The sequence below is a fragment of the Oncorhynchus mykiss genome, chromosome 29 (assembly GCF_057628025.1).
Source record: "Oncorhynchus mykiss isolate SJ-2025 chromosome 29, ASM5762802v1, whole genome shotgun sequence".
Lineage (NCBI taxonomy): Eukaryota > Metazoa > Chordata > Actinopteri > Salmoniformes > Salmonidae > Oncorhynchus > Oncorhynchus mykiss.
In genome coordinates this window covers 26,395,001-26,422,933 of record NC_143050.1, presented here as the reverse complement: position 1 = coordinate 26,422,933, position 27,933 = coordinate 26,395,001, and the positions used below count along the sequence as shown (strand labels likewise).

The 27,933-nt window shown below is 45.8% G+C and overlaps 1 protein-coding gene across 3 annotated transcripts in view; it reads left to right on the top strand.

The window, feature by feature from the left end:
- The window catches only part of pappaa (pregnancy-associated plasma protein A, pappalysin 1a), a 116,298-nt gene that overhangs the window by 48,523 nt on the left and 39,842 nt on the right, over nt 1–27,933 (top strand). For all 3 annotated transcript variants that reach the window (XM_036967897.2, XM_036967895.2, XM_090226888.1), the window contains exons 8-10: nt 2,960–3,088; nt 3,212–3,303; nt 11,308–11,504. In XM_036967897.2, coding sequence (XP_036823792.1) covers nt 2,960–3,088; nt 3,212–3,303; nt 11,308–11,504 — 418 coding nt within the window. The remainder of the gene's footprint in view (nt 1–2,959; nt 3,089–3,211; nt 3,304–11,307; nt 11,505–27,933) is intronic.

Here is a 27,933-nt window from a genome sequence, read left to right as displayed (position 1 = left end):
TTGCGGGTGTGTAGCAAAATGCTTGTGCTTCTAGCTCCGACAGTTAGTAATATCTAACAAGTAATATCTAACAATTTCCCAACATATACCCAATACACACAAATCTAAGTAAGAAATGGAATTGAGAATATATACATATCAGGACGAGCAATGTCAGAGCGGCATAGACTAAGATACAGTAGAATAGTATAGAATACAGTAAATGCATATGAGATGAGTAATGCAAGACATGTAAACATTATTAAATTGATTAGTGTTCCATTTATTAATGTGGCCAGTGATTTTAAGTACGTTGTATATAGGCAACAGCCTCTATGTGCTTTAGATGGCTATTTAACAGTCTGATGGTCTTGAGATAGAAGCTGTTTTTCAGTCTCTAGGTCCCAGCTTTGATTCATCTGTACTGACCTCGCCCGTGTGGCTGTTGTCCTTGATTATCTTTTTGGCCTTCCTGTGACATCGGGTGCTGTAGGTGTCCTGGAGATAGTTTGCCCCCGGTGATGCGTTGGGCAGGCCACACCACCCTCTGGAGAGGCCTGTGGTTGAGGGCGGTGCAGTTGCCGATACCAAGCGGAGATACAGCCCAACAGGATGCTCTCAATTGTCCATCTGGAAAAGTTTCTGAGGGTTTTAGGTGCCAAGCCAAATTTCTTCAGCCTCCTGAGGTTGAAGAGGCGCTGCAAATTGAAGTGGGACTAGGATGATAGGTAAGATAAAGGTGATATGATCCTTGACTAGTCTCTCAAAGCACTTCATGATGACAGAAGTGAGTTCTACGGGGCGATAGTCATTTAGTTCAGTTACCTTTGCTTTCTTGGGCACAGGAACAATGGTGGACATCTTGAAGCATGTGGGGACAGCAGACTGGGATAGGGAGAGATATGTCCGTAAAAACACCAGCCAGCTGGTCTGCGCATGCTCTGAAGACGCAGCTAGGGATGTCGTCTGGGCCGGCAGCCTTGCGAGGGTTAACACACTTAAATGTCTTGCACAAGTGCGTGTGCATGTGTGCATGTGTTATTTTAAGTATTTGGCAGGGGTATAGGGTAGGTTGTGAGTGAGTTAGTGATTGCAAATAGGCACTGTATAGAAAGGGAGGGTATATTACAGTAAACTACCCGAATGTTGGTATCTTTCAAAGGATTTATGTCATCTATCACAAGAAATCTAGTGGCCCTTTTAGGTACTTCAGATTTTTACAGGTGTCTACAATTATCTCTGGCCCTCTATGTGGCCTTATCATGTGTAAAATATATGAAATACAGTGATTAAATGAATCTAATTAAAAAATGTAAAATATAATGACAAAGCTGTAAAAAAAAAAATCCTAAATATAAACCATCAATTTAGTGAGTACCATTGGTGTTTAATATGAGGGTTGCTGTATGAAATATCCTTTATATTTTTACACACTTTTGTTTATACAGTATCACTATGTACTGTAACTATGTACTGTATTTGTTGTCAATGTTTTGGCGTCAAACTGGTGGCAGTGCTGAAAAAAGTCAATAGTTGGAGGAGTTGCAGAGGTCATTGAAAATAATGCCCTTGTTGATTAATGTTTTTTTTAAATTATTAATTAGGCTATTTTCTCTTGAACCACTTGGTCTATCTACTAGAAACTCATGGACAATATGGACACAAATATAATAACTATACTGTATATGAATATATACTTTTAAAGTTATTCAAGTATTAATGACCAAAGTTACAATAGATTGCCATAGATTTTCTGTTAATTACCAAACTTTCGGAAGGTTCCAGTAACCTTGGTAAACTACCGGTAGCTTTGCAACCCTAATTGCATGCACGTGTGTTTTTGTGAGTATGTCTGCTTGTGTATGCCAAATGTGTTTGTGTGAGGCTCTCTGTGTGTATATGAGCTCAGAGGTGCGGATAATATGATTTGATCATCTGTGTGTGATGGTGATGCCTATTGGTTCTATTCACTGTCATTATATATTCCCTGTTCTTCTACATCCTGGAAAATCCAAACATGAACCTGCAACTCTCGCGATTATAACTGACAATTAAATCAAGCAGAAAACAAAACCATGGCCAACATATAGATACAGTATATCTACTGATTCCCTTGGCTCATTCATTGGATTGTACATTGTTGAGCTATCCTGTTGGTCGGCACGCAGAGAGCACACTGATGTGGAGCTATGGGGCTGTTTGTTTTTCTAACTCCCATCTTGTTTTTGGCCTGCGTCAGCCATATTGTGTTACACCGTTTGAAAGCAGTACTGGAGCCCATCGCCAGATGTTTTGTTTGTGTCTCAGTGTCCTCGGAGTAGGACGGAAGGAGAGGTGTACTGCTGAGCACACTGCCGGCCCCGTGGCTGTCCCCTCACCTCACCTCTACACACACACAAACACACACCCACACATAAACAGACACACACACACATGCTGCGGTCACAGCAACCAGCACATCTTAAACTTTTGTTTGAACAACTCACACTGTCAGTCTGTTTGGAGAGGCTCCATAGATATCACTTACAGTACAACAGAGCATGAGGGACAGAGGCAGGAACAAGGCAGGAACCTCATACAGGCTGCAGGGACAGACAATTCAGGTGGGGAGAGAGAGTGTGTGAATACTGAGCCATTTGCCTGAACGGAAAGCAATTGAAACCTACCGTAACAGTCATGCCCACCGCATTGCTCTGACTTGTGATCCTACAGGGCTTTTATGGACCTCTCCTAGTAGGTTACTGGAATTTGTTCTTATCTAGGGCTGAACATTTTGTCAATGAGACGTGTATAGAAAATCCAGTTACGAGCACAGATCTTAAGTTACAATTCGTCCTCAAATGTTCTTGGTATTTCTTTGCCCAAAGAGACTTGGCCACTACCTCTACTCTAGGTCAGTGGGCTAAAGGTCTGTTCTCCATTTGTCTTTGTACAGATGTGGTACCAGCTAAAGATTACTCCCCTGTGTGTGTGTGTGTAGGGACGTGGTACCAGGCAGTGTGTACACCTACCAGGTCCAAACCATCTCCGCCCGCAGTGAAAGTGAACCGTCTCCACCCCTCACCCATCAACTTGGGGCACCATACTGCGGAGACGGACGCATCCAGAGGTAACTTGTGTGTGTGCTGTATGTGTGTGTCTATGCGTTTACGTGTGTGTGTGTTGGCGTGTGTGTGTGTGTGTGTGTTCTACCAGTAACAGTCTCCTGTCTGTCTGTCTGTCTGTCTCTCAGGGCCCAGGGAGAGGAGTGTGATGATATGAACTCCATGAATGGAGACGGCTGCTCCAGCCAGTGTGAGAAGGAGCCCTTCTTCAACTGTGTCGGTACGTCCTCCTCAGAACCATCAATATGTCGAAACAGAGACAGCTTTACCATTGTATTTCAACGCAGTAAATGGTTCCATGGAGAAGAAAAAAATGAATGTCCACAACTGATACAGTATGCATGCTCCAAAAGGTGATTTATTGGTGAGACACAGACAGATACCATTTCTATCCCCATTGAGATCTTTGTGAGTGTGGAACCACACAGCCACATAGAGCTGCATTGGGCCGTGCCCTTCTTCCGCGGCATTAGCGAACACATGATGGCACTCGATAGTTGCTGTATCGTCCAATCACAGAACAGATACAAGTCACATGATCTACAGGGGGACACGTGATGGCACATCATGTGTTCGTTAACAAGTCACGTGACTTGTATAAGCTCTGTAATTGGACGATACAGTCTACGAGGCTCATGGTTAGTGTGGATTTTGGTGCTCTTTGAAACAGAAACTGACAGTAAAAACATCAACATACAATTTGTTTTGCAATCTCGGTGTACGTTGCACAGTTAAATCGCTGATATCGTCGTGGGTTTTGAGTATTGAGAATCCACTTCCAGAACCCTTCGTTGCAGCCCTATTTACCTGTCCATTTCAATTTAATGATTTCATCGGTCCCTTGAACTCAGCATGGCTCTTTTAATTGGCTACCTGTTGTGGCAGATGTGTCTCTTATCAGTAGGAGAACTCTCCAGTGTGTGTGGTTAAGAGACTTATGAGTTGTGGGGAGATGTGAGTAACATGCAAGACACACGCTGTCTCTGTGAGTGACAGTGGAGAGGCGTTCACTAGTTTCACATCTGTGTCTGGGACTTCTGTCCAAGGGCTTGATGTGTTTCTCATAAGAGCAGATGCCATTGTGTATCATGATCACGTTGACGTCTCGCTGAGAGTCTGGAAACGGTTGTCGTTTGAAGAGAGAATAAATAAACAAATTCATATAGTGGATTGGATTCTCTGGCGTCCTCTCAGTCGCTGTTTGGTTAATAGATGGATGATTTCCTCTCCTCCGCCGAGTGAGTCTATCACTCACTCACTCTTTTTCTCTTATTCCCTTGTTTTTGCACACAATAAAAAGTACCATTGTGTCATAGCTGATCTGGCCTTGTCGAGTGATGTGTGTGTTTGTACTGTATGTATGTGTGTGCGTGTGTGTGTGTGTGTGTGTGTGTGTGTGCGTGCGTGCGTGCGTGCGTGCGTGCGTGCGTGCGTGTGCGTGTGTGTCTCAAATCCTCTGTCAGATCACTGGCAGGCCCGGCAGAGTTGTTTTCCATTGACCGCAGCGTTCTGGGATATGTGTGTAACTGCCTGACATATTCCTAGTGTTTCTGTGGAAATCAAACACTATAATGACAGGACCGTCTGTCTGTCTGTCTGTCTGTCTGTGTTGGACGAGGGACTGACACAGAGAATGTTTCAGCCTGACGTGTCCTCAGGCTAGGGAGAAGATACTGTACACTCCTGATGCCTTATGGGAATAAAGGAAATGTATATAGGCTGAGCAGGGAAGTTGATTGGGTTCCCTTGTTGGATATAATCATGGTAGAACAGGGGCTGTAACAACCAAAAACTTTTGCTCACCTGCTCTGTCTAGACTACTACCTCATGAATTATTCATTACTGTTGAGGTCACGTTCTCTTGCATAATTCAACAAGTGTGTCAAGAGAAGGATACCCACTAAAGATTATGCCTCTCTATACATACTTTACATTGTTTGCGAGATCAGTCATAATATCACTATAATCCGAGTGTTCAGTTTCGGATGTTGCTTTCTTGTCAGCGCATCTAATTTGTAAACATTTCAACTGTATTAAAGTATTACTTTTTCAATTCCACCGAAAATGAACACCCATCAAAATAAAGTTAAATTTTTTCTCTTTCCTATGATGTAAGTGTCGAGACGGTGCGTTAAATCCTCAACATAGCATTCTTATAGATGCAACAGAAAACCAATGTATTCCATTGAGCAATTACTGGAGTGTGTTTGAGCCATTACCGCAGTGTGTTTGACAGGTCATTACAAAAGTTTCCACGGTCGTTACGTTAACGGGGAAAGACTAATGGTACAAGCAATAGTGGGAATGAGTCGCCAAAGTAAAATGAAGGCAATTAATCCAGCAAGATTTAAGTGACATGTGGATTGCACTCCTCAACCATAGGAAATAGATGGCTGAAAAGGAGAGGAGAGATACTCAGGTGGGCGGGGTATGCACATTGCTACTTTTGGTTCATAATTTATTGTCGTTTCCCTCCTGAACTCAATCACATCTTCTCTTTCTCTCTCTTTCTCTCTCTCTGTCTTTCTCTGTTTTTTCACTCAGTTTTTCTCTCATTATCTCACTTTTTCTCTCTCCCTCTCCCTCTCTCATTCCATCTCACCCTCTCCTTCTTGCTCTCCATCCATTTGGAGTGGTGGGAGTGGATTCTGTATGCCCCCTCTGCAGCCCCTCGTTTCAACATCATCAAAAACAGAGTATACAGCTCTAAGCAGAGCTGAGCTGGGGTGCTGGAATTTTGAGGAAGACCAGCCAACTTGGCACGAAATGCCGCCTTCCCCCTAACTGGAACCCCTGACACAACCCAGTTCCAAGACCTAGGTCCAACCCCAACTCCGGGTGGGATGTCTGGAAAAGCCATGCTGGTGTAACCTCCTGCCTGGTCTCTCTCCCGTCTCTCTCTCTCTAAATAAATAAATAAATAAAGTAGAAGCAATCCTAATCTGTCAAGTTCATCAGATATTGTTACGCTCCTGGAGGCCGCACTCTGTTCCAGCCCTCCCCTGCAGGAGAGTGTATCCCTCAGGTGTTACTTTATTTATGCATTCATCTCATTTTTGTTATTCGCAATGAAAACAACGATGAGAGAAAAGTGAGGGAAGGCTAGAACTGCTGAGAGTTCAGAGAGATACAGTACACTACAGTACATGACTCTGTCAGAGGGGAAGGGGAGGAGGGGAGGGGAGGGGAGGGGAGGGGAGGGGAGGGGAGAGAGATACACTACATGACTCTGTCAGAGGGGAAGGGGAGGAGGGGAGGGGAGAGAGATACACTACATGACTCTGTCAGAGGGGAAGGGGAGGAGGGGAGAGAGATGCACTACATGACTCTATCAGAGGGGAAGGGGAGGAGGGGAGAGAGATGCACTACATGACTCTGTCAGAGGGGAAGGGGAGGAGGGGAGGGGAGAGAGATACACTACATGACTCTGTCAGAGGGGAAGGGGAGGAGGGGAGGGGAGAGAGATACACTACATGACTCTGTCAGAGGGGAAGGGGAGGAGGGGAGGGGAGAGAGATACACTACATGACTCTGTCAGAGGGGAAGGGGAGGAGGGGAGGGGAGAGAGATACACTACATGACTCTGTCAGAGGGGAAGGGGAGGAGGGGAGGGGAGAGAGATACACTACATGACTCTGTCAGAGGGGAAGGGGAGGAGGGGAGGGGAGAGAGATACACTACATGACTCTGTCAGAGGGGATGGGGAGGAGGGGAGAGAGATGCACTACATGACTCTGTCAGAGGGGAAGGGGAGGAGGGGAGGGGAGAGATACACTACATGACTCTGTCAGAGGGGAAGGGGAGGAGGGGAGGGGAGAGAGATACACTACATGACTCTGTCAGAGGGGAAGGGGAGGAGGGGAGAGAGATGCACTACATGACTCTGTCAGAGGGGAAGGGGAGGAGGGGAGGGGAGAGAGATACACTACATGACTCTGTCAGAGGGGAAGGGGAGGAGGGGAGAGAGATGCACTACATGACTCTGTCAGAGGGGAAGGGGAGGAGGGGAGGGGAGAGAGATACACTACATGACTCTGTCAGAGGAGAAGGGGAGGAAGGGAGAGAGATGCACTACATGACTCTGTCAGAGGGGAAGGGGAGGAGGGGAGGGGAGAGAGATACACTACATGACTCTGTCAGAGGGGAAGGGGAGGAGGGGAGAGAGATGCACTACATGACTCTGTCAGAGGGGAAGGGGAGGAGGGGAGGGGAGAGAGATACACTACATGACTCTGTCAGAGGGGAAGGGGAGGAGGGGAGAGAGATGCACTACATGACTCTGTCAGAGGGGAAGGGGAGGAGGGGAGGGGAGAGAGATACACTACATGACTCTGTCAGAGGGGAAGGGGAGGAGGGTAGAGAGATGCACTACATGACTCTGTCAGAGGGGAAGGGGAGGAGGGGAGGGGAGAGAGATACACTACATGACTCTGTCAGAGGAGAAGGGGAGGAAGGGAGAGAGGGAGACACTACATGACTCTGTCAGAGGAGAAGGGGAGGAAGGGAGAGAGATACATTACATTACCAAAAGTATGTGGACACCTGCTCCTCGAACATCTCATTCCAAAATCATGGCCATTAATACGGAGTTGGTCCCCCTTTGCTGCAATAACAGCCTCTACTCTTCTGGGAAGGCTTTCCAGCAGATGTTGGAACATTGCTGCTGGGACTTGCTTCCATTCAGCCACAAGAGCATTAGTGAGGTCGAGCACTGATGTTGGGCGATTGGGCATGGCTCGCAGTCGGTGTTCCAATTCTTCCCAAAGGTGTTCGATGGGATTGAGGTCAGGGCTTTGTGCACAGGGGCATTGTCATGCTGAAACAAGTAGGGCCTTCCCCAAACTGTCGCCACAAGGTTGGAAGCACAGAAATGTCTAGAATGTCATTGTATGCTGTAGTATTAAGATTTCCCTTCACTGGGACTAAGGGGCCTAGTCCGAACCATGAAAAACAGCCCCAGATCATTATTCCTCCTCCATCAAACGTTACAGTTGGCACTATACATTCGAGCAGGTAGCGTTCTCCTGGCATTCGCCAAACCCAGATTCGTCCGTCTGACTGCCAGATGGTGAAGGGTGATTCATCACTCCAGAGAACACATTTCCACTGCTCGAGTCCTGTGGCAGTGAGCTTTACACCACTCCAGCCGACACTTGGCGTTGCACATGGTGATCTTAGGCTTGTGTGCTGCTGCTCGGCCATGGAAACCCATTTCATGAAACTCCGGACAAACAGTTCTTGTGTTGACGCTGCTTCCAGATGATCTTTACGCGCTTCAGTACTTGGCGGTCCCGTTCTGTGAGTTTGTGTGGCCTACCACTTCACTGCTGAGCTGTTGTTGTCCCTAGACGTTTCCACTTCACAGTAACAGCACTTACAGTTGACCAGTGCACACAAATTCATCACGCGAAGCAGCCACAACTGTCAGCAAGAGTGTCCATAATTGAGGCTTTGAATCATGGACACTTACTGACTGTTGTGGCTGGTGTGCGTGATGTATTGTTGTCTCTACCGTCTTGCCCTCTGTGCCCAATAATGTTTGTTCCATGTTTTGTGCTGCTACCATGTTGTGCTGCTGCCATGTTGTGTTGCTACCATGCTGTGTTGTTACGTGTTGACAACACAGCATGGTAGCAACACAGCATGTTAGTGACACAGCATGGTAGCAACATAGTGTACTCATCCTGTTGATACATTATACTGCTATAGAGAGTTATATTTATTGTTATTTTTTTATTTAACCTTTATTTAGCTCGGCAAATATGTTAAGGTGTGGAGTCATGGAGTTGTATCTTGTGGGAAGTGTCTGCCACTCACTGTTGGTCAAGTATCTGAGAGATCTGTCTCTGTCTTTCCCAAGATACTTTGTGTGCTTGAGGTAAAATACCTCTTCGATAATGGACTCCACCACTTACCAGTCCTTAAAGCACATTCTCTAACACACACGGTCAGCCAATGAAAGTGTGATACATGTATGTATACTGTATTTCAACCTTGTAAAGTGTGGCTCTTCATCTGCTACCCCAGCTGCTCTCTCCTCCCTCTCTCTCCCTCCCTTCTTTCATATCATTTCCACCTACTGCTCTATAGAGCCCCACAGTGGAGGTGTCATAATACCCATAAAACCTAGTGGTCAAACAGGGAAATGGTTCCAATGACTGGTTCCACCATTCATTTGTCCCGTGTAGGCTTATTCTGGCTTGACATTTTAATAACCATGTACAGTTGAATTGAAGTTTACATACATCTTAGCCAAATATATTTGAACTCAGTTTTTCACAATTCCTGACATTTAATCCTTGTAAAAATCCCCTTCTTAGGTCAGTTATGATCACCACCTTATTGTAATGTTAGAATAATAGTAGAGAGAATAATTTATTTCAGCTTTTATTTCTTTCATCACATTCCCAGTGGGTCAGAAGTTTACATAAACTCATTTAGTATTTTGTAGCATTGCCTTTCAATTGTTTAACTTGGGACAAATGTTTCGGGTAGCCTTCCACAAGCTTCCCACAATAAGTTGGGTGAATTTTGGACCATTCTTCCTGACAGAGCTGGTGGAGCCAGGTTTGTAGGCCTCCTTGCTCGCACACACTTTTTCAGTTCTGCCCTCAAATGTTCTATAGGCTTGAGGTCAGGGCTTTGTGATGGCCACTCCAATACCTTGACTTTGTTGTCCTTAAGCCATTTTGCCACAACTTTGGAAGTATGCTTTGGGTCATTGTCCATTTGGAAGACCCATTTGCGACCAAGCTTTAATTTCCTGACGGATGTCTTGAGATGTTGCTTCAATATATCCACCTAATTTTCCTGCCTCATGATGCCATCTATTTTGTGAAGTGCACCAGACCCTCCTGTAGAAAAGCACCCCCACAACATGATGCTGCCACCCTGTGCTTCACGGTAGGGATGGTGTTCTTCGGTTTGCAAGCCTCCCCCTTTTCATCCAAACATAGTGATGGTCATTATGGCCGAACAGTTCTATTTTTGTTTCCTCAGACCAGAGGACATTTCCCAAGAAAGTATGATCTTTGTCCCCCATGTGCAGTTGCAAACCTTAGTCTGGCTTTTTTATGGCGGTTTTGGAGCAGTGGCTTCTTCCTTGCTGAGCTGCCTTGCTGAGCTGCCTTATGTCGATATAGGACTTGTTTTACTGTGGATATCGATACTTTTGTGCCTGTTTCCTCCAGCATCTTCACAACGTCCTTTGCTGTTCTGGGATTGATTTGCACTTTTCACACCAAAGTACGTTCAGACAGAATGCGTCTCCTTCCTGAGCGGTATGACGGCTGCGTGGTCCTATGGTGTTTATACTTGCGTACTATTGTTTTTACAGATGAACATGGTACCTTCAGGCGTTTGGAAATTACTCCCAAGGATGAACCAGACTTATGGATGTCTACAATTTTTTTCTGAGGTCTTGGCTGATTTCTTTTGATTTTCCCATGATGTCAAGCAAAGAGGCACTGAGTTTGAAGGTAGGTCTTGAATGGTGGAAAAATTATTGGAACCATTTACCTGTTTGGCCGCTAGGTTTTATGGGTATTATGACTCATACTGTGGTACTCTATATATCCTCTTCTTATGTCCTCAACCCTCTCTCCTCTCTCTCACCTATTCCTCACTCAACTCTCTTCCCCCTCTCCTTCCTTGTGAAACAGCTTGCATATCCTTGCACAACAGAGGTTAAAAACCACAAAGTAGACGGAATGTTCTGTATATATTTATTTGAAAAGAAATGGGATTAAAAGAGTATAAAATACAAACATCTCTAAAAGGTCCATTTAAACTAATCAGATATATTTTCTCCTAAACAGATAGCATGCCTAGCTTCCTCTAAACACATATTGAGTGTTCTGTACCAAACTGTTTACTGACTCCATTAAAAGTAGCAATAATCATTAACATCAGGTGTGGGACATTAGTGGGTGTGGCCTAAACATCCAAAACAAGACAACACAAGACAAAAAACCAAGGCAAAATTAACCATTGCAAATGCAGTTTGCTAAACTAAAAGGCAATGGATAGACTACAGTACGATAGATATATTGCGTAATCTGGGCCCAGTCTAACAAATTAATTCACACCAACACAAACCGTTTTCAAACAGTTTTCAAGTTCATTCACATAAACACAAGTTAATTTACCTCAACACAATCCAAACAGTTTAAGAGTCAAATGTTAAGCGTGAATCTCTTCACACTTCTCTCTTCTCTCCCTCCAGAGGAGCCCAGTATGTGTTACTTCTACGACGGTGACGGAGTGTGTGAGGACTTTGAGCGGGAGACCAGCGTGAGGGACTGTGGCCTGTACACCCCCAGTGGGTTCCTGGACCAATGGGCCACAACCGTACTGGTGTCCCACCAGGAGAGTCTCTACTGCCCAGCCGAGGTGGCCGCCGGCTACCCTGCCGTCACTAAAGTACATCCCTAATCTACCTCCCTAATCTACACTACACAACTCAACACGATAGATTGCGTTCATCAGGGAACACGCATCGTTTTTTTTTTAACACTTTATTAATGCAACAGAAAACTAAAACGAGTGTATCTTATTGGAAATATGAGTGTTTCTTATTGGAAATATGAGTGTATCTTATTGGAAATATGAGTGTTTCTTATTGGAAATATGAGTGTTTCTTATTGGAAATATGAGTGTTTCTTATTGGAAATATGAGTGTTTCTTATTGGAAATATGAGTGTTTCTTATTGGAAATATGAGTGTTTCTTATTGGAAATATGAGTGTTTCTTATTGTTTTACTCAGTTTCTCCCCCCTCATTTTGCTGCCTAATGAACAGGACTATAGTGTTCCTGCTGTTTTAACACTGACATGGTGTTCAAGAAGTGGTTAAGAAAGATGATAATAGTCCATTGAAAGTGTACACCACCTCACATTACCTTTTTGGTACATTTCTTTACCTACTTATACATGTCTCTCTCTTACTGTGAGCTGAGCCTGTGTTCAGGGGCTTGTAAGGTCACAAAGGCAATGGATGTTTCCACTGCACCTTGAAAGGCAACCATGATGTCAGAATTTCATTCAGGACGTTTATTGCACTTTCTAATCTCCAGCGTTTCTCTTTTTTGTGTTGGAAACTGAGCTCAAAATGCTTTTGAAAAGGTTATCTGATTCCTTTTTGGTTTGGGGTGTTATGAAGAGAGAGCTCTGTTGTCTAAGGCAAAGTGTATAGCTTTCATTATTGTAATGTTTAGAGAGGACAGGGGAATATGTCATTGATTCCACTCAGAGAACAATTTATTGGACAGAGACTGTCATTTAGCCTACACAGTGTTCTAAATTGATCTCCTTTTGGGATGTACATTTTCACACTATCTTGACGAGTTTACAGCTCGATGCATGTTATAGACGTGACCAAGTGTGTTGCCACCAATGTAGTTGCATCAAGTATTTTCCCAGATGAGCCACCGAGCAGCACACATGTGATCCATACATACATTATTTCTACTGTGAAGAAGACACAGTGCCCTGGGTCAGCTTGACAGATGTTATCACTGCGAAACTACAAGGCTGCCTACTGTATAGGCTACACTTGCATGCACGCACGCACACACACACGCACACACACACGCACACACATACACACATACACACACACACACACACACACACACACACACACACACACACACACACACACACACACATACACACATACACACACACACACACACGCACGCACACACACACACACACACACACACACACACACACACACACACACACACACACACACACACACACACACACACACACACACACACACACACACACACACACACACACACACACACACACACACACACACACACACACACACTCTCACTGGAAAGCTCTTGAAAAGGTTACATGATTAATTTTTGGCCCGGGCTGTTGTGAAGAGAATGCTCTCTGTTGTCTAAGGCAAAGTTTATAGCTTACATTAATGTAATGCTTACGGAGGACAGGGGAAGATGTCATTGAGTCCACTCAGAGACTCTGGGACAATTGATCTGTTGCTGTCGCGGGACACAGGGAATCACTGAGTGCCAAAAACACACGGCACAGAGAACAACTGCATCAGGTTCTTCCCTACTCAACCTCTCTCTGTTCTACAGGGCATTACCACAGCGTTATTTTATTGAATGATTAATACACTGTTATTTGATTGGAGGAAGGGATTATTAACGCGCCATTTGTTTGGACGCAGGGAGTATTAATGTGTTATATGATTGGACATAATACGGGACATATGGGCTGATATGTACCTGACGTTTTGTATTATTAGTATTAGGGAAAGGGAAAGGGGGGTGTCTAGTCAGTTGTCCAACTGAATGTATTCAACTGAAATGTGTCATCTGCATTTAACCCAACCCCTCTGAGTGAGAGGTGAGGGGGGCTGCCTTAATAGACATCCACGTCTTTGGCGCCCGGGGAACAGTTATATCATAAGTATGTACAGTGCATTCGGAAAGTATTCAGACAGCTTGACTTTTTCCAAATTTTGTTATGTTACAGCCTTATTCTAAAATTTATTAAATTCATTGTTTTCCTTATCAATCTGCACAAAATACCCCATAATGACAAAGCAATTTTTTGCAAATTCATTAACAGAAGTATCACATTTACACGAGTATTCAGACCCTTTGCTCAGTACTTTGTTGAAGAACCCATGGCAGCTATTACAGCCTTGAGTCTTATTGGGTATGATGCTACAAGCTTGGCACACCTGTATTTGGGGAGTGTCTCCCAGTTTTCTCTGTAGATCCTCTCAAGCTCTGTCAGGTTGGATGGCGAGCATCGCTGCACAGCTATTTTCAGGTCTCTCCAGAGATGTTTGATCAGGTTTACAGTGAGAACAAGTATTTGATACACTGCCGATTTTGCAGGTTTTCCTACTTACAAAGCATGTAGAGGTCTGTAATGTTTATCATAGGTACACTTCAACAGTGAGAGACGTGAGAGACGGAATCTAAAACAAAAATCCAGAAAATCACATTGTGTGATTTTTAAGTAATTAATTTGCATTTTATTGCATGACATAAGAATTTGATACATCAGAAAAGCAGAACTTAATATTTGGTACAGAAACTTTTGTTTGCAAATACAGAGATCATAAGTTTCCTGTAGTTCTTGACCAGGTTTGCACACACTGCAGCAGGGATTTTCGCCCACTCCTCCATACAGACGTTCTCTAGATCATTCAGGTTTCGGGGCTGTCGCTGGGCAATACGGACTTTCAGCTCCCTCCAAAGATGTTCTATTGGGTTCAGGTCTGGAGACTGGCTAGGCCACTCCAGGACCTTGAGATGCTTCTTACGGAGCCACTTCTTAGTTGCCCTGGCTGTGTTATTTGGGTCGTTGTCATGCTGGAAGACCCAGCCACGACCCATCTTCAATGCTCTTACTGAGGGAAGGAGGTTGTTGGCCAAAATGTCTTGATACATGGCCCCATCCATCCTCCCCTCAATACGGTGCAGTCGTCCTGTCCCCTTTGCAGAAAAGCATCCCCAAAGAATGATGTTTCCACCTCCATGCTTCACGGTTGGGATGGTGTTCTTGGGGTTGTACTCATCCTTCTTCTTCCTCCAAACACGGCGAGTGGAGTTTAGACCAAAAAGCTCTATTTTTGTCTCATCAGACCACATGACCTTCTCCCATTCCTCCTCTGGATCATCCAGATGGTCATTGGCAAACTTCAGCGCCTGGACATGCGCTGGCTTGAGCAGGGGGACCTTGCGTGCGCTGCAGGATTTTAATCCATGACGGCGTAGTGTGTTACTAATGGTTTTCTTTGAGACTGTGGTCCCAGCTCTCTTCAGGTCATTGACCAGGTCCTGCCGTGTAGTTCTGGGTTGATGCCCCACGAGGTGAGATCTTGCATGGAGCCCCAGACCGAGGGTAATTGACCATCATCTTGAACTTACTCCATTTTCTAATAATTGTGCCAACAGTTGTTGCCTTCTCACCAAGCTGCTTGCCTATTGTCCTGGAGCCCATCCCAGCCATGTGCAGGTCTACAATTTTATCCCTGATGGCCTTACACAGCTCACTGGTCTTGGCCATTGTGGAGAGGTTGGAGTCTGTTTGATTGAGTGTGTGGACAGGTGTCTTTTATACAGGTAACGAGTTCAAACAGGTGCAGTTAATACAGGTAATGAGTGGAGAACAGGAGGGATTCTAAAATAAAAACTAACAGGTCTTTGAGAGCCGGAATTCTTACTACAAATACCTATGTCATGCAATAAAATGCTAATTAATTACTTAAAAATCATAGAATATGATTTTCTGGATTTTTAGATTCTGTCTCTCACAGTTGAAGTGTACCTATGATAATAATTACAGACCTCTACATGCTTTGTAAGTAGGAAAACCTGCAAAATCGGCAGTGTATCAAATACTTGTTCTCCCCACTGTAAGTCCAGGCTCTGGCTGGGCCACTCAAGGACATTCAGATACTTGTCCCGAAGCCACTCCTACGTTCTCTTTCCTGAGTGCTTAGGGTCGTTGTCCTGGTAGAAGGTGAACCTTCGCCCCTGTTTGAGGTCCTGTGCGCTTTGGAGCAGGTTTTCATCAAATATCTCTATGTACTATGCTCTATTCATCTTTCCCTCGATCCTGACTAGTCTCCCAGTCCCTGCCGCTGAAAAACGTCATGATGCTGCCACCACCATGCTTCACCGTAGGGATGGTGCCAGGTTTCCACCAGACGTGACACTTAGCATTCAGAAGAACTCTAGAGCTCTGTCAGTCTGACCATCGGGTTCTTGGTCACCTCCCATTTTTTGGTACCCTTCCCCAGTTCATCCTGAGTTAAGGACCTTGTGCCTGCGGTTTCAGTGTTTCAAAACCCTTGAATGAAAAATGCTGGGTTCAGCTGGGTTCAGCTCATGCCTTTACTATTGATTTTAACAGTAATGCCTACTTTTCAGCACAGGCCTCTCCAACCTGTCCGACTTCCCTCAAACTTCTCAGACTTGGCACGCACACATTCTCTTTGATCCCCGCCTGTGCTCTCAGAGATACTATCTCCCACAGTCAAGATGACAATAAAGCCGTCTCCCAGAATTACAGTACCCAGCTTCCTCTTTGTATGGAACACACTCCCCACACACAATATCCCCCCCCCCTTCTCCTCTCCCCCCCCCCCCAAACAAGGGCAAAGGAGATGAATTCCTGTCTACCGTAACCAGAGCAGCTAAGGTTTATTGGTACCAGAAGCGACTTCCACCGAATCGAATTTTCTCGTTAACATTTCCCTCCACTTCAAGTCTGATTGGGTGTATTGTGTAGTTCTGCTCCCTGCAGTGGGTTGCTACTGTACTATAGCAATGTTGTTTGCCCTTAACTATACAGTTAGGAAAGGTTAGGTGCAACACAGGTGTAACGCAGGTGTAACACAGGTGTAACAGCTTCTATTGCAGCGATGTTGCCTTGCTTATACATAGATTTGATTGTTTTCTTTCATTACATTCATTTTTACTACAAAGTGTAGACATAACAGGTTCAGCAGAAACCTACAATGGTAGAGTATGTACTATCTACTCTGTGAGGCTGAACTTGACATGTCACGGCTTGGAGCTGTGTGGTCATGGGAACAAGTTTGGAGAAGAGTGCATGGAACCATGGACCCTTCTGATCTGGGTCATCAGTGGTAAACAAGGTAAAGGGCCGCTCACATGCTAGCAGGCCAAGTGCATCATGGGCAACGATACTGTAGTTACGGTGTATCTAACTCCAGTTCTATGAGTGAAGCAGTTTACCATGCTGCTTAAGCAGCCAATAGCCAGATAAAAAAAATCTTCACGAGCTCCAGCCAATGGGAGCACTGTTGTCCCTATATATTGGAGCACATCCCCTTACTCAGCCTCATGAAAAGGCTTTAAGCGAGACCCTGGGAGCCGGGAAGGGCCCAAAGCCCCATAGGGCTCCGCTTCCCTCATAGAACTGGAGTACATACCCAGTAACTATTGTTCTATATCGTGAAGCTCCGCTCCATAGGGAAGCTTCACTCCTATTGGTTTAGGGCAGAGCCAGATCAGTGTACTCCCTGCCGGTCCCAACACTTACAACTTAATGAAAAAGTACAACAGTGCGTAGCACAATAGTGCTAACAACTGCTGTGTCCTCAATCAACCCGCGGCACCTAGTCAAAGTCTGGTGGGCAGAAAGGGTCATGGACTGGACTGAATTCAGCAGACAGTAATCATGACATATATGCCCCACAAGGGGCCTGTCCAGGAAATCCCGGCAGCGTACCAACACACTCCCTTAGCCTAAGTCATCTCAGTAGCGACACTGAGTACAAACTGAGCAAGAGACCCTGAGGACATATCCAAAAGATAGAAATGGACAAAGGGGCAAGGCATCGACCACGGCGCTGCCGCACAAATATCCTCAACCCCCACACCCGCTAAAAGGGCAGAGGAGACCACGACTCCACAAGTGGGTCTTGATGCCAGAAGGTAAGGGATGCGCCGCGGTCTCATAGGCTATCTTAATGCCGTCACAAAGCCAGTGAAAAACAACTGCTGCTTGGAAAGTGTCTGACCAGGCGCAGCAGCGCCATAGCACACAAATAGCATAGCAAACAAACAGCATTCCACTAACCGCACCAAAGCTCAGAAAGGGTACAGGTGATGGAGCCACACCTCTCATTCCCTAGCATATGGGGGAGTGGAGAATCCCACAGCTCAAATATCTGCCATCTATAGGAGCTGAAAGTCTTAGGTGTGAACACCGAAGTAGGACTCAAGGACCCTGTTCAGATCGCCATTAATGGCAAGGCAGTCGGGTCGTGTCGACAGAGCTCACAAATCACTGACATGCTTGGCAGCTCTCAGGGCAATCAACAATGGTGTCTTCAAGGACAGGATCTTCAAAAGGATCTGGGCAAATGGCTCGAAAGGCAGCCTTAAGCACCAAAGCCAAATCCCACTACAGAGCCGCCACACCTCCAACAGAAAACAATTCACGAGTGGGTGGCTAAAAACAGGCACACCGCCAAAGCCTTCATGATAGGCAGAAATTGCTGAGGCCTACACCTTAATGATGGACCACGAACGTTGCTTGTCAAAGAGAAATTGCAGGAAAGAGAGAACACTCTCCACAGAGCAACGCAAAGGGTAGACGGTCTTCTTGTCGCACCAGTGCATGAACACACCTCACTTACCAACGTAAGTCTTGGACAGTCCCAATGACCCTGTATCATGCTGATAACAGCAGACAATAAATCACAGAGAGGGGGTGGACAACAGAAAGAGGCTGAACGACAGAACAACTGGTCATCAAATCCTCGTTACGCTCCCTCCGCATCCAGTTAGATGCGGAGTCGCATCTGGAAACCTCAGGGCTCGTTCTGGGCTACTGGGCAGACGGGGCAGCCACTGGCCTTAGTGTAGACATGGAGGCTATCCACCGGGGGACGCCGTTTGATGGCTTGACGATATGCCACAGATCCAGGCCGGGCGTTCATTGAGATAGATGCAGAGAGAGCCGACTGTTGGTGGGGCACCGACACTTTGGCCAGAGGCAGGTGTCTGGACAGCTGCTACTTCTCCTCCTCCAACTAACCAAAATGCTTAGTAGCTTGGGGGCTTTGAGCAGAAGGGTTTTGTCAACCTCGTTAATGGCTGCGATGGCACAGCCTGTGCACTGAGCGTGTAACTCAGGGGTAGGCAACCTTGGCTTTGGAGTGCCGCAGGCACTTCATGTTTTTGATTTATCCAACCTGGAAGACCAGGGTTGCCTACCCCTGGTGTAGCTCGTCTCTGCCATCTGCACCGTGAAACAATTCTTCAGCATGGGCAGAGAGGGCTTCATGATGTTCCAATAACTTGTACTCAGAATGAGGTAAGTGGCCATGGCTGAGGGATGCTGTGGGCGATAGCCCCCTGCAATCCTTCCACCCTAGTGAATGTCGCGTAAGACTTGGAGAGCGCTTTTGCCATCAACGGCGAGCCCCAGGAGCCCTCCACATAACTGTCGAGCGAGAGCATGGCGGAAGCCAAGCGGTCTGTTTCCATGGCTGGTGAGGCAGAGGGAGGGGGTTCCCAAGTCGCTTGGTGGTCCCATTAATGAGCCACAACATTTTTAGACGCAGAGAGGCCAAGAGAGTGGACGATTGGGCTGATGAAATGTCAGAGCCAGCGTCATCCACATCCTTAAACAGTGCAGTTCCACTGCTATGCCTCCCATCCCCCAAGGCCGCATCCCTGGGTCAATGTTGGCAACTGCTCCATAGAAGTCACCGGTATCCCCATCGACTGTCATTATAATCAATATTGATGATAATGAGAAGCTCTAAGAGAAGCCATCAGAATCTTAGACCACCGAGAGTACATCCTTGAGAGGGACCTCCTGTCAGACGCTGCTGTCAGACGCTGCTGTCGCACATTCATAGGCCAGCAACATGAAGCTGGCGCATACGAGGGGGGGTGGGGTCCTGAACGCCACTCTGGGTTGCCAAAAAGTGTGAGGCAGCTACACAGAGCTCTTAAAATAGTTTTTTTGCTGTAGTTTGCTCAAGGTCTAGGGACTTGAATGTATTGAATCTTCTTCAGTTTCGCAAGTGCATCATTTCTTTTCAGGCTATTGGCTGGCAGTGGGGTAAACCAATAGGAGTGCATTCCCCCTATGAGGTGGAGCTTCACGATATAGAAATATGTTGGATGTCAGTTAGCGTGGGTAACTGTGGAAGGCTCCTGGCTCCAAACACTCTTGTTGTTGTTTTCTTCCACACTTGTTGTATCCTCCACCATGTTCAGGTGGTGTCGGGCCACATAACATTCTGCATGTCTGCACCTGAACAGATACAGTGGAATAGATTAACTTCATAGAGGAAGTTAAGGGCAAACTTTGCCAAGCAAGCCAATGGTGGATCCTTCTCATCCACACATCTGCCACACTGAGATAAACTCTGTCAGCTTCCTCCCTCCCTTTGGGTGAGCAACACCCTCCCAGCACCAGGGTCATACAGTACAGTACATGAGGAAAAAAATCATTCCCCCTGTAGATGCATACACTGTCTATCAGTCTGGCCGTCGGGCCCAAACGGGCAGAGAAATTATATAACGCAGCATGTAAAGCCTTGTACTTAGGAACAAAAATATACACCGCCACTGTGCGTAACAGCTGAGAGCTGAGTAGCCTGCATTCTTTCTCCCCACGGAAAGAAATCAGCCATTCCCTTGCCAAGAGTGACACGCATCTATCAGAAGGCCACTGAGCATGGCTACCGGGTCCGCCTGTTGACTTTTATAGCTCCCGCAGGCTGTTGGAGGGCAGGGCCCACGTTCTGTTTAATTTTCTTTCCTAGTTTTTTTCTTCTCTCCATCAGTTTTATCATGTTGGTTGCACAGTGTGCCGATTGTGCAGGAGGGGAACTTACTGCATCCAGAATGAATGTGAAAGTGACACTCCACTGAGATGTCTTGCACCCTGATAATGTGCAAAGGGCACATGAGATGGAGGGACAGAGAGAGAGAGGGGGAGAGCAAGTGTGTGAGAATGAAAGATGAAGGAATAACAAAGAGAACGAGGTACAGAAAAAGAATGTGAGACAAAGACAGACAGTGAGAAAGAGAGGGAGAGAAAGAGAAACAGACAGACAGAGAGGAGAGGAAGAAGGCAGACAGTGTTTCTTTGTACTGTGTGCTGTGCTTTCGTCACTAGCCCTGTTCCCTTCCCTAAAGACCTCAGGCAGTTTGTTAATGGATTATGTCTGCTATCAATTTGATCCTAGCGAATGATGTCTGAACCCAGTAACACTGGGAGGTGTAGCACTTTAGACGCGCACATACACTACATGGCCAAAGTATGTGTACACCCCTTCAAATAAGTGGATTCGACTATTTCAGCCACACCAATGGCCGAGCTGACAGCCACACAAGCTCACAGAACAGGACCGCCGAGTGCTGAAGCGCATAGCGCATAAAAATTGTCTCTCCTCGGTTGCAACACTCACTACCGAGTTCCAAACTGCCTCTGGAAGCAACGTCAGCACAACTGTTCGTTGGGAGCTTCATGAAATGGGTTTCCATGGCTGAGCAGCTGCACACAAGCCTAAGATCACCATGATCAATGCCAGGTGTTGGCTAAAGTGGTGTAAAGCTCACCACCATTGGACTCTGGAGCTGTGGAAACGCTTTCTCTGGAGTGATGAATCACGCTTCACCATCTGGCATAGTGCAAACTGTAAAGTTTGGTGGAGGAGGAATAATGGTCTGGGGCTATTTTTCATTTTTTGCGCTAGACCCCTTAGTTCCAATGAAGGGAAATCTTAAAGCTACAGCATACAATTACATTTTATACCAGGTATTCCTAAACAGGAATGCCGTCGAGGGTACGCCAAATAAAAATGTGATTCAGATGTATTTATTTTTTTCACATTTTCAAACAGTCCATTTTTATTTTCCAAAGGGGCTATACATTTGGGTGAGGTTTTTCTCTCGTGTGAGTAGCCTCGTTTCACTGCCAAAAATGTAAATTAAACCATCTAGTGTTCAGCAAAAATAACAAAACAATGTCAAATACAGGTAGCCTAGTCAAATAAATAACATCCAATAACATTAACCGTTACTCTCTCGCGGGAATTCCACTAACGCGCTAGTAGTATGTAGCCAAATGTAGCTGCTGCTCATTCAGTTTGCTCGAAAAAGGATGAATGGTTAAAAAAAGTAAGGCTCGCGTCCATAGAGACACGTACCAGCTCTACTGGTATTACTGCTACTACCGCAGTAACTACCTGCACCTGTCGACGACACAAGTTGTTCTGCTTCCACGAGCACATCCAACGCTAGCATCAGCAATCCTACATTTGTTGTTAGCCCAGCTAGCATGGACACTGACAGTTGTGAATCTGATGCAGATGAAGAGCTACTGCACCCTTACCCGGGAAAGCACCGAACAACACACAGGGACGTTGGACAATCGAAGAGGTGCAAATATGACGAGAACTACATTGATTTGGGCTTCACTTATATTGGGAGTAGTGCCATTCCTCAGCCACAGTGTATTATATGTGCAAAAGTACTATCTCACAACTCAACTGAAGCGGATATGGCTGGGACAATGCTTGGGGAAAAGGCCCAAAAAACTATACAGACAATGTCTTCATCAAACAACTGTTTCACGACGCATCAGTGACATGGCAAGAGATGTTTTGAAACAATTACTGCTTCATATACAAGCCAGTGAATTCTATGTTTTACGGCTGGATGAGTCAACAGATGTGGCGGGCCTGACACAGCTCCTGGTTTGTGTCCGTTACATTTATGGGGGGGGGGGGGCAATTAAGGAAGACATCCTCTTCTGCAAACTGTATTTAATACCATTCCACTCATTCTACTCCAGCCATTACCACAAGCCCATCCTCCCCAATTAAGGTACCACCAACCTCCTGTGACCCACATCTGCATCCTTGAACTTTTTAAATGTCTTTCTTGGCCAATTCATCTCTACTGCTAGCTTCATCTTTTGTTGTATATTGTTTATGTCATAACTCGATGCATATACAAGACCAGTGTTGAGGGGCTGCTTTTGCAGGCTCCTTAACGTATATGTCCTTGCTTTCCCATGGAACACACAAATCTATGTACACACACACACACACACACACACACACACACACACACACACACACACACACACACACACACACACACATACGCCACAGGAGGTTGGTGGCCCCTAATTGGGGAGAAAGGGCTCGTGTTAAGGACTGGAGCTGAATAAGTGGAATGGTATCAAATTCTGTACATTGAACACATGGTTTCCATGTGTTTGATTCTATTTGTGCCATTCTAAACATTATCATGAGAGTATTCTCCCCTCGGGAGCCTCCTTAGACATACACACACAGACCGGACAACCCCCCCCCCCCCCACCACCACCACACACACACACACACACACACACTGCCCACACAGTTAGTCCGTCCAGCAGCAGCAGCTACAGTCGACCGTGCTTCATGCAGGATTATAGTGGTGGTCCCCGAGGATTCCATGTACCACTGCTGACTTTGTGCAGAGGAACATAATGTTCACACACAGTAACACCATGGGATAATTATTTTAGCTGGGTTAAATCTGGGGGGGTATTTCATTGGGGAATTTGGATCAGAGCTAGCAACCAGCAGCGCATATTACAGTAAACCATTTAATGTTGAGCCAGGTGATTTCTCAGGGGATGGATGCTGCCCAGCAATCTCTGACGCAACCCCCGGTCCAGAGCCCTAGAGAACCCCAGTCTTTCAATAATGGATCCCAGGCAGACTAAAGGATAACTTTAGGAGCAGTCCGATGACGCCACAAATAATCACCTGGATAGGACGCTGAAACCCAGGCATTTAACACATCACACAAATATATGTGCACTGGCATGGAGTTATGGAAGCTATAGATAGAGCATCCGTCTCGCAGGAATCTAAGACAGCGCAGCCCTTCAGGTAACTCACCATAACTAGAAGTGCAGGAGAGAAGAAAATGAGAGAAGAGGAGGAGTAGAAAATAGTGTATGGCTAGTAAAAACCAGGAAACAATCACCGGAGTAGTTTGGGTTCCGAGTCCCAGAAGTGCAGCGTATGCAGGCAGCTACACACACCAGCTGTAGCTGACAACTCCGTGCTGTTCTCTCACTGAGGAGCTACAAGGAAGACCATGTTTCCCTCGCGCTATAAACTCATTCCAAACCACACTCCTCACCAGGCTCGCAGACAGTGACATAAGCATGTGGTAACATAAAATAAAAACGAATGACGTTCCGGCATTCTCCCATTTCAATTATCATTAAGGGGGCCATCTGGTAACCCCATCAGGTCAGGTTCTGGAGGTATCAGCAGCCCCCATTTACATTTTGAGCTGTTAACACGTAGTGTTGGACCCGTTGAGTGAAGGACATTGATGTGAGGGTGGAATTTTGACAGAAAAAGCCAGGCCCAAGGAATCCCTTGCCATCTGAATCAATCTGCGATGGGCTGGTTGGCCTGCCACTGGTGCACCCACCAACCCTGCTTCTGTGGTCTCAGCACCAGCCACTGCTTAGGTCTTGACAGATGAGATGAGGGGAGTAGGTGGACCACACTATTGCTTTGCCCTCAGCTTACTCGCTGAGCATGTGGAGGCTGGAGCGTGGCCGTATAAGCCCCGTTATTAGCTCAGTGGCCAATGGGACTGTGTGCATGGCTGTAAGGGTGGGGCCGTGGAGCCATTTCTCCTCTGTGACAGGACATTACCTCACACGTCAGGCACTCACCAGCATCCAGTAAAGGATGGTGTTTTGAACCTCGCACAGGACTCAACCCGCAAAATGTCTCACAGATGCTCACTCCTTCCTGCCCGATGGAGCTCTAATTTATGCTAATTTTCACAAAACAGGCGGGATGAAGAAGCGAGCGGGATGAAGAAAAAAAGAAAAGATAAAGAAGCAGCTGTTTACTGAATGTGTTTCGATTAAATAAATAAACACATTTGGGAGCCGTGGCCAAATAAGAAACATCCGCTCCCCAAACGTGCTGTAATGTGTGTTGAATCCAGTGTACATAGGGAGGGGCAGACGGGCAGAGAGGAAACCAGGGGTAGTCAGCTAGGGCGCCGCGTTCCAAAGCTTCACTTTTCATGACCAATCCTGAGAGGCCAAATGGGGTCACCCCTCGCCCTGAATAGGCCTTTCATGAGCTACATTTACAATACACAGGAGCAGAATATGGACCGTTCTGTTGAGAAGCAACATCGATGTTTTTGGCTTATTTAGATGCCATTTATACATATCAATGTAAAGATTTACAGGTATGGGCTATTTTCAACTGATGAACTGAAGCAGCCATGTGTAGTCCGAGAGATGCTGCAGGTACTCTCCTCTGCAGGATGACCATGAGGTTAGAGAGAAAGAGGAAGTGTGATATCACTCTGCAGCAAGAGTGGGCTGCTCTTGGGTGGCTGAGGTTACTTTTGGGTTTGGGGTTAGGCTTGGGGTCTCTCCGTCTCTCTGTTCCAGCTAGCCTGACTGTGTGTTTATAGCTATAAACCTGGGATTGGGGTTGGTAGGATATGGTTGGGGCCCTCTCTCTTCCATCTTGACTGTGTGTTTCGGTCTATGGCTGAGGTTGGTTGTTATGGTTGGGACCTCTCTCTACTCCCAGCCTGGCTGTGTGTGTCTGGTGTAAAGGTGAGGTTTGTGCTATGGTTGGTGCCTGCCTGTACTCCCAGCCTGGCTGTGGCTAATGTTCTCTCCTGCTCTCTCTCAATTCAATTCAATTCAAGGGGATTTATTGGCATGGGAAACATGTGTTAACATTGCCAAAGCAAGTGAAGTAGATAATAAACAAAAGTGAAATAAACAATAAAATTAACAGTAAACATTACATATACAGAAGTTTCAAAACTAGAAAGACATTACAAATGTCATATTATATATATATAAAATCCAGAAAATCACATTGTAGGATTTTTAAGCAATTTATTTGCAAATTCTGGTGGAAAATAAGTATTTGGTCACCTACAAACAAGCAAGATTTCTGACTCTCACAGACCTGTAACTTCTTCTTTAAGAGGCTCCTCTGTCCTCCATTTATTACCTGTATTAATGGCACCTGTTTGAACTTGTTATCAGTATAAAAGACACCTGTCCACAACCTCAAACAGTCACACTCCAAACCCCACTATGGCCAAGATCAAAGAGCTGTCAAAGGACACCAGAAACAAAATTGTAGACCTGCACCAGGCTGGGAAGACTGAATCTGCAATAGGTAAGCAGCTTGGTTTGAAGAAATCAACTGTGGGAGCAATTATTAGGAAATGGAAGACATACAAGACCACTGTTAATCTCCCTCGATCTGGGGCTCCACGCAAGTTCTCACCCCGTGGGGCCAAAATGATCACAAGAACGGTGAGCAAAAATCACAGAACCACACGGGGGGACCTAGTGAATGACCTGCAGAGAGCTGGGACCAGAGTAACAAAGCCTACCATCAGTAACACACTACGCCGCCAGGGACTCAAATCCTGCAATGCCAGACGTGTCCCCCTGCTTAATCCAGTACATGTCCAGGCCCGTCTGAAGTTTGCTAGAGAGCATTTGGATGATCCAGAAGAAGATTGGGAGAATGTCATATGGTCAGATGAAACCAAAATAGAACGTTTTGGTAAAACTCAACTCGTCGTGTTTGGAGGACAAAGAATGCTGAGTTGCATCCAAAGAACATCATACCTACTGTGAAGCATGGGGGTGGAAACATCATGCTTTGGGTCTGTTTTTCTGCAAAGGGACCAGGACGACTGATCCGTGTAAAGGAAAGAATGAATGGGGCCATGTATCGTGAGATTTTGAGTGAAAACCTCCTTCCATCAGCAAGGGTATTGAAGATGAAACGTGGCTGGGTCTTTCAGCATGACAATGATCCCAAACACACCGCCCGGGCAATGAAGGAGTGGCTTCGTAAGAAGCATTTCAAGGTCCTGGAGTGGCCTAGCCAGTCTCCAGATTTCAACCCCATAGAAAATCTTTGGAGGGAGTTGAAAGTCCGTGTTGCCCAGCAACAACCCACAAAACATCGCTGCTCTAGAGGAGATCTGCATGGAGGAATGGGCCAAAATACCAGCAACAGCGTGCGAAAACCTTGTGAAGACTTACAGAAAACCTTTGACCTCTGTCATTGCCAACAAAGGGTATATAACAAATTATTGAGATAAACTTTTGTTATTGACCAAATACTTATTTTCCACCATAATTTGCAAATAAATTCATAAAAAATCCTACAATGTGATTTTCTGGATTTTTTTTCTCCTTCTGTCTGTCATAGTTGAAGTGTACCTATGATGAAAATTACAGGCCTCTCTCATCTTTTTAAGTGAGAGAACTTGCACAATTGGTGGCTGACTAAATATTTTTTTGCACCACTGTATGGGAGTTTATCAAAATTCGATTTGTTTTCGAATTCTTTGTGCATCTGTGTAATCTGAGGGAAATATGTCTCTCTAATATGGTCATACATTGGGCAGGAGTTTAGGAAGTGCAGCTCAGTTTCTGCCTCATTTTGTGGGCAGTGAGCACATAGCCTGTCTTCTCTTGAGAGCCATGTCTGTCTACGGCGGCCTTTCTCAATAGCAAGGCTATGCTCACTAAGTCTGTACATAGTCAAAGCTTTCTCTCTCTCTCCCTCTCTCTCCCTCTCTCTCTCCTGCTCCCTCCTGCCCCATCTCTCTCTCTCTCTCTCTCTCTCTCTCTCTCCTGCTCTCCCTCCTGCCCCATCTCTCTCTCTCTCTCTCTCCTGCTCTCCCTCCTGCCCCATCTCTCTCTCTCTCTCTCTCTCTCTCTCTCTCTCTCTCTCCTGCTCTCCCTCCTGCCCCATCTCTCTCTCTCTCTCTCTCTATCTATCTATCTATCTATCTATCTATCTATCTATCTATCTATCTATCTATCTATCTATCTATCTATCTATCTATCTATCTATCTATCTATCTATCTATCTATCTATCTATCTATCTATCTATCTATCTATCTATCTATCTACAGCCCTGAATTATTGCCCTGGCTGCAAGTGCCTTCAAATGGAGCTTTCTCACGTAATAGCTTGTTCTCGTGTGGTGGTTAGGGCAGCCAACCTGCATCCTTGGGATCTCTCTCTCTCACACACACAATGAGATTGCTCTGCTTGCTGCCTGACTCCCCTCATCTCTCCTTTCCTCCTTTTATCTTAAGTGGTGATTTACAAACAACAGCATGTGTCTGCAGACCGGGGGCTGGCTGTTGTCTGCCATGTCACCTCTCGTAAGCAGACAGCTGGTCTGAATTAAGGACCGGTGGAGGGTTAGAGGGGGGGAAACACAACAGTGCAGAGCTTAGAGCACCTTCCT